General features: G+C 40.1%; 1 protein-coding gene across 2 annotated transcripts; it reads right to left on the minus strand.

Moving 5' to 3' along the window:
- Positions 1–5545: 5545 nt before the first annotated feature.
- On the minus strand, positions 5546–7464 carry LOC310725913 (uncharacterized protein). 2 transcript variants are annotated; one of them, XM_083541068.1, is made up of 3 exons: positions 7236–7464; positions 6526–6637; positions 5546–6319 (listed from the first exon to the last, which is right to left on the minus strand). In XM_083541068.1, exons 1-3 carry the CDS (start codon positions 7303–7305, stop codon positions 5890–5892), a joined length of 612 nt encoding a protein of 203 aa, XP_083397194.1. In that variant the 5' UTR covers positions 7306–7464; the 3' UTR covers positions 5546–5889. The 2 variants fall into 2 exon arrangements, 1 of the variants encoding a protein (XP_083397194.1); XR_014533541.1 differs by lacking the exon at positions 5546–6319 and adding an exon at positions 6325–6355.
- Between the last annotated feature and the right edge of the window lie 377 nt (positions 7465–7841).

The raw sequence follows: 7841 nt of genomic DNA on the forward strand, positions 1-7841 counted from the left end.
GGTGACGGTGGGAATTAAGTGAGTAAATGAGAAGAAGACGTCTGGTGGGTATATAAATGGTGATAACAGTGATAAAAACAGTTTTATCATGCAGGAAACTCGTATGTGGCTTTTATCTGTAGCAAACCATACACAACTCTGGTGCACTGGAACAAGTTGTAGCAGAACACGATTTTCATAGATAGAACCATATTTCAAAGTATTAAGTCATCGAGTATCACCATATCAATCATATGCTGAGTGTTGTGTTTTTCTGTACCTGTCAGGTGGAGCATAAGACAGGCATCCTAGCAGATTACCTGTACTGATTTTATATCATTATTATATTATATATACATAGATAAAATTTGGGCTAACGTGCCAGCCTATGGCCGATAAGGCAGGCTCCTTCCCAGGGGTTTTCCAGAGGCTGATATAGCAGCTTTTTGAAGATTCCTGACATGACAACCTCCCAAGCCAAAACCATGTGATAGGCCACACATGACCTGTTTATTCCTCAAAATCACGCCTGAGGTCGACCTTCATGAATAGATCTCTCAAGTTGCCAAAGTGGTGGCCAGTGTTTCAATTCAGAGCCAATGACCAACCATACAGTGCTTCACTTTGAGACCAATTATGCCAGCAAGATGGTCTCGAACACCAAGCTCCCACACATGGCTGACTAGGAGGCCTCTCTAGCCAAGCTTCTGCGTAAAAAAAGCCAATGGCAAGGTATCTCATGCCAAGTTCCTGTCTGAGTCCTGTTCTGTTCATATCTGGCACAAACAGCATGGACTTCCTCATCATGGTTGCACCAGAGCAGCTTGAATGTAGCAATGTTTGTTCAATTGAGTCTGTTTGTTTGCACTCGGAATGACGGTGAACATGAATGTGTGAGCTGTTGAATTCATCTCACGTGATGCCACTCACATCTGCTTCCTTTAGGGGAACATGACACTAAAGAGGGTCTAAAGGGGATTCACGTGTTTATATAATGTTTATAGATTTAGTTTAGAAACTTCTAATACATTACTGTTTCTATATTAACAGTTCAGTAGGGTGTTTGAATGGCTGGGTCACAGACAACACAATGTATTTCAAGACCAGAAAGTGAAAAGTCATCTTTATGCGCCACTTGAGGGCGCCATGTGACGTAAATTCAGTCTCCTTCTAGTAGGTCAGTAAATATGACTCAGCTCATTAGTGTTGATTATTTCATTTTTTTCTACTTTATCTAACTGTGGTTGGGGCATTAACTCTTACTCTGCATGATGAGTTCACACTGCACTTTTCTGTTTAGTTCTTCCTAAAATTCTATTAACTGTAATCACACAGATGATAATGTGTTTATATTTGACTGTATTTACCAGATACCTGTTATACATTTATCCAATTGAGTAAATGCGTGCCAGCAGTTGCAGATTGGTGGGGCTGGGATTTGAACTCAAGACGTTCTGATCAAAAGTCCAACCACTGAGTTACTACTTCCTGGTTGTGAAGGGTGTATGGGGACGTGATTGGTCTGTGTTGCAGATGAACATATTTTATTATTTTCACATAAACACTACATGTGAGTTTATATGTGTGATTTATTTTAAATATACAGTGAGGAAAATAAGTATTTGAACACGCTGCTATTTTGCAAGTTCTCCCACTTAGAAATCATGGAGGGGTCTGAAATTGTCATCGTAGGTGCATGTCCACTGTGAGAGACATAATCTAAAAAAAAAAAATCCAGAAATCACAATTTATGATTTTTAAACTATTTATTTGTATGATACAGCTGCAAATAAGTATTTGAACACCTGTCTATAAGCTAGAATTCTGACCCTCAAAGACCTGTTAGTCTGCCTTTAAAATGTCCACCTTCACTACATTTATTATCCTAAATTAGATGCACCTGTTTGAGGTCGTTAGCTGCATAAAGACACCTGTCCACCCCATACAATCAGTAAGAATCCAACTACTAACATGGCCAAGACCAAAGAGCTGTCCAAAGACACTAGAGACAAAATCCACATGGCTGGAAAGGGCTACGGGGAAATTGCCAAGCAGCTTGGTGAAAAAAGGTCCACTGTTGGAGCAATCATTAGAAAATGGAAGAAGCTGAAAATGACTGTCAATCTCCCTCGGACTGGGGCTCCATGCAAGATCTCACCTCGTGGGGTCTCAATGATCCTAAGGAAGGTAAGAAATCAGCCCAGAACTACACAGGAGGAGCTGGTCAATGACCTGAAAAGAGCTGGGACCACCGTTTCCAAGGTTACTGTTGGTAATACACTAAGACGTCATGGTTTGAAATCATGCATGGCACGGAAGGTTCCCCTGCTTAAACCAGCACGTGTCCAGGCACGTCTTAAGTTTGCCAATGACCATTTGGATGATCCAGAGGAGTCATGGGAGAAAGTCATGTGGTCAGATGAGACCAAAATATAACTTTTGGGTCATAATTCCACTAAACGTGTTTGGAGGAAGAGGAATGATAAGTACCATCCCAAGAACACCATCCCTACTGTGAAGCATTGGGGTGGTAGCATCATGCTTTGGGGGTGTTTTTCTGAACATGGGACAGGGCGACTGCACTGTATTAAGGAGAGGATGACCGGGGACATGTATTGCGAGATTTTGGGGAACAACCTCCTTCCCTCAGTTGGAGCATTGAAGATGGGTCGAGGCTGGGTCTTCCAACATGACAATGACCCGAAGCACACAGCCAGGATAACCAAGGAGTGGCTCTGTAAGAAGCATATCAAGGTTCTGGCGTGGCCTAGCCAGTCTCCAGACCTAAACCCAATAGAGAATCTTTGGAGGGAGCTCAAACTCCGTGTTTCTCAGCGACAGGCCAGAAACCTGACTGATCTAGAGAAGATCTGTGTGGAGGAGTGGGCCAAAATCCCCCTGCAGTGTGTGCAAACCTGGTGAAAAACTACAGGAAACGTTTGACCTCTGTAATTGCAAACAAAGGCTACTGTACCAAATATTAACATTGACTTTCTCAGGTGTTCAAATACTTATTTGCAGCTGTATCATACAAATAAATAGTTTAAAAATCATACATTGTGATTTCTGGATTTTTTTTTTTAGATTATGTCTCTCACAGTGGACATGCACCTACGATGACAATTTCAGACCCCTCCATGATTTCTAAGTGGGAGAACTTGCAAAATAGCAGGGTGTTCAAATACTTATTTTCCTCACTGTATATTATATAGACGTCCCCTTTTACAACTTGTTCTGTTAGACTACATAAAACAGAAAAAAATAAATTAAATAGCATATAATGTAGATAAGTTATGCTGTGCCACACCAGGACATTTACAGAATTTTCCCTAAGCCACTCCTGTGTTGTCTTGGCTGTGTGCTTATAGTCGTTGTGATGTAGAAGGTGAATCTTCAGCCCAGACTGAGGTCCTGAGCAGTGTGGAACAGGTCTTTAATGCTTTAATTCAGCTTTCCCTCAAACCTGACTAGTCTCCCAGTCCATGCAGAAGAAAACCAATCCAACAGCTTGATGCTTCCACCATCATGCTTCACTTGGGATTGTTTTGGGTAATTGAGAAGCGTTGCCTTGTTTCCTCCAAACATAAAGTTTAGAAATGAGGAAAACAGTTCAAGCTTGGTTTCCTTGGACAGGAGAATTTCATTCCCCACAGTCTGAGAGTCCTTTAGATGAGAGTCCTCCATGAGAAAAAACTTCCATCTAGCCACTCTGCCATAAAGCTAAGATCGATTGAGAGCTGCAGTGATGGTTGTCCCTTTGGAACTTTGTCCCATTTCGGGAGTTTAGTCTGGTTTTTGGTCGCTTGTACATTTTTCACTTTTCATTCATTTGCATTTACATGTACATTTCTGGAATGCTGTTTTAACTTTGTGGGGTACTAAGTGTAGATTTATAAATAAAAATAATAATTTGAACTATTGTAGTATCAGATTTCAAACCAAGCCATTAGGGATGTACAAGCCAGTTCACTCACACCGGTCCCAAGCCCGGATAAATGGGGAGGGTTGTGAGAGATTAAGATGGTTTGGACATGTGCAGAGGAGGGACATGGGGTATATCAGTAGGAGCATGCTGAGGATGGAGCCACCAGGAAAAAGGAGGTCAAAGAGGAGGTTTATGGATGTGGTGAGGGAAGACATGCAGGTAGTTGTTGTGAAAGAGGTGGATGTAAAGGACAGGGGGGTATGGAGACGGATGATCCGTTTTGGCGCCCCCTATTGGGAGCAGCTCAAAGAAGAAGAAGAAGAAGTATCAGACTTCAATATAAAAAAAACTGAAATTAGTGAATGGGTTCTGATTACTTTCTGAATGCACTGTATATTAACCCTGAAGCACAAACAATGCTTCTATACTTACAAGTACTTAGCTACTGGGATGGAATCGGAGCAGCCGAGTACTTGTAAGTGTAGAAGCATCAGAGCGTCAAGGAGGCATTACATTTATTTTTAGTAGTTGGAAGGTCCCTTCTCCAAATTGTCACAGATTACATCTAGCAGCCCGCATGGCTTATGGTCAAATAATAATTCAAAAGGGAAAATTCGAGTCAGGTTTCCCAGTTCTGTGCATCATGATTTTGAGGGTTCGAATAAATCGCTGAGCTAAGCCATTTATTTGCGGAAAAGAAATGCTCAGATCACCCACTCATGGGAAAGAAAAAATACATGAGTGGTAGAATGAGAGAAAAGAAGAGGGGTGTGAGTCTTAGGCACTGGTCTTAGAGGAATAGATCCACAATTTCGGGTATCAGAGGTGGTGGGAGCTTTCAGCAAGAGGAAGGAGACACATGACAAGTTTACCAGATAACTGGCTTTATTTAGTATTTTCTTACATTTTTCAGTCCTGTACTTCACACACATCTCTGATCACACACACACACACACACACACACACACACACACACACACACACACACACACACACACACACTGCTGTCCTGGTCTTTCTCTATGTCTTTTTTCTCCCTACGTTTATTCTCTTTTCTATTTAAGCAGATTGCAAACAGATGTGTGATTCTGTGGTTCCTCAGCGTGCCATGGATAAACCCCTCTTTCACCGGTGACGAAACTCTGACGAAGCAGCGGACTTCACAGCGGAAAAGCACATTATCTCAATGACAGAAACAGATGGTCCTCAGCTCATTCACGGGCCAGACTGTCAATAGAGAGTTCTACTGCCAGGTTTGAAGGCGTCTGAGGGAGGACATTTAGGGAAAGCGACCGGATCTGTGACGCAGCTTTCAAAAATCTTGGAGAACTTACCGCAGATCATCGATAGAGGTAGGCAGCCTCAAATCCTTCTGTCTCTTCATGTAATCCCTGACAGACTCGATGATGTAGAGATCAGGGCTCTATTACTTCCAAGACTGAGTGTTCTTCACTACACTGAAGTGGTATGACATCACTGATAACAAAGACTCTCAAATGAAGTCTTGAATGAATCCCCCCTAAACACCACGTGTGACTTTATATATGTGATTTATTTTATATATATTATATAGACGTCCACTTACACAACCTTCACTGTGTCTACATTAATACACAGAAATAAACAATACACAATAACATCTTATAATACAGTCATTATTTATTGATTTTAATTCTTTTACAGGTTTTTATTGAATATAATCAAAGTCTTTTACTGTATTGGTGCCTGATTAGAAACTCACATTAATTATAGAATGGAGAAAAAGAAGGAAAAAGAAGAGATGATAGCAGAAGAACTTTTGAGAAGATTTAGAAGATGCTAGATGTACTATATAAATATATAAATGTACCTGTGTGTCTGCAGAGTCTAAGAATAAATCAGATAAAAGATCCTGAGCTCAATTTATGATTTAATATAAAATGTAAAAAAGATTCTCCCTGCTGAACTACAGAAAAAGTGAATTCTGTATGAATATGAATTATTTATTAGAGAGAGGAGATGGATGGAGATGGAGATAAAGATGGAGGTGAAGATGGAGGTGGAGATGAAGATAGAGGTAGAGATGAAGATGAAGGTGGAGATGAAGATAGAGATGGAGGTAGAGATGAAGATGGAGGTGTAGATGGAGATAAAGATGGAGGTGGAGATGAAGATGGAGGTGAAGATGAATATAGAGATGGAGGTAGAGATGAAGATGTAGGTGGAGATGGAGGTGGAGATGAAGATAGAGATGGAGATAGAGATGAAGATGGAGGTGGAGATGAAGATGTAGGTGGAGATGAAGATGGAGGAGGAGATTTAGGTGGAGGTGGAGAAGTTTTGTTCAGGATCTGGTCAATACTTTCCATGCCTTTCTGCACCCACTCGAGTTCAGGATCTACACACACACGACGGTTGTCCTTCATCAGGGTGAAGCTGCAGATTAGAGAGAAGATGTACATCAGTGTAGAACTGCAATAAAATCAGAAAATCTCACACACACACACTCCAAACCTCCACCATTATATACAGTTATATTATATTACACACAATTATACAATAATAATGCACATGAAAATGATCACTTTTTATTATTATTCATTACAATCAATAAAAAGAACAATGAGGAGGTGAAAACTTACATGACTCCAGGTTTTGTACACTGACGGTCTGTTACTTTATACCCTGTAATGACTCTAAAAGGGATTGGACTCTCATAGTAACCAAAACAGCATGTTGCTGGTTCATTTGAGTCTGTAAGAAAACATTTCCACATTCAGTTCTGTGATTAAATATTCAATAATTTGATATTAAACACTTTTATATTCAGTATAAAATGCAGGTCTGATGTATCTGTTAAACTGTTTCTGAATCCTGGATCCTGATTGGTTGCCAGGTGTTGATTAATTCTGTAGAACAGCAGCTCTGACAGTAGTGCAGGTTTATACTGTATTAATGCTCTCGTTCTGATACGTTTCTATAGCAACAGTTCAGTCACATTGACGTGTACAGCAGACGCTCCACATACACGTATTTTTATGTATAAAATGATGGAAGGAGTCTCCAGTGTCAACACTGTTTATTTTATTTTGCTGTGGTTTAGATAAAATAAAGAATCTTGGTAAAATAATCAACTTCAGACTGTAACAGTAACTTGTCTTCATCACGCTGCTCCATCACTCAGTATTTTACTGTAAACACTGAATATTTTTATAACTGTTACTGCTGCTATTATTACTACAGCAAATACTATTAATAATAATAATAATAATAATAATAATAATAATAATAATAATAATAATTAATATCATTATTATTATTAATAAATATAAAAAACTAAATCTGATCTTACTCTGGGCCGTTGTAAAAGACTGAAGGCAGGTGAGAACCAGCAGAACCAGCAGGAGACCACGAGAGATCATGACTGATGACGGTGATGATGATGATGATGATGGTGGTGGTGATGTTGATGATGTTGATGATGGTCACGATGTGAGCAGAATAATATTAATGCAGATCCCCTTCAGTTTATATAGCTGTTCCAGGAGGGTGTGTGTGTGTGTATGTGTGTGTGTGTGTGTGTGGGTAGAGAAAGTGTGTGTGAGAGAGAAAAGAAAATTCCAGTTTGAGTAAGAATCTAAATAAGACCACAGCTGTGGATGTTACGTTCCCAGCTTGGCTAGGCCTAGGGGAGTGAGGGAACAATAATTATTTAGTTGGTGTGGGTTGTTTGTGTAAAATAGGACTAGAGATTAGAGTAGTTATTGCTTTAATGGTCAAGTGAAGTGGTGTCACAAGCAGAACTTTCAATGTGTTCCATGGGAGTCAAGAAGACGAGACTCACACCAGGAACAGAACACGACAGTGCCAAAGAAATTAACATGGAAAAAAGGACTACTGCAGGCTGTATTTTTAAAGCTTAACCTGACTAACAAACAGCAACAGACTAGCAGACTAC

This window comes from Silurus aristotelis (genome assembly GCF_946808225.1).
Source record: "Silurus aristotelis genome assembly, chromosome: 5".
NCBI classification, from domain to species: Eukaryota; Metazoa; Chordata; class Actinopteri; order Siluriformes; family Siluridae; genus Silurus; species Silurus aristotelis.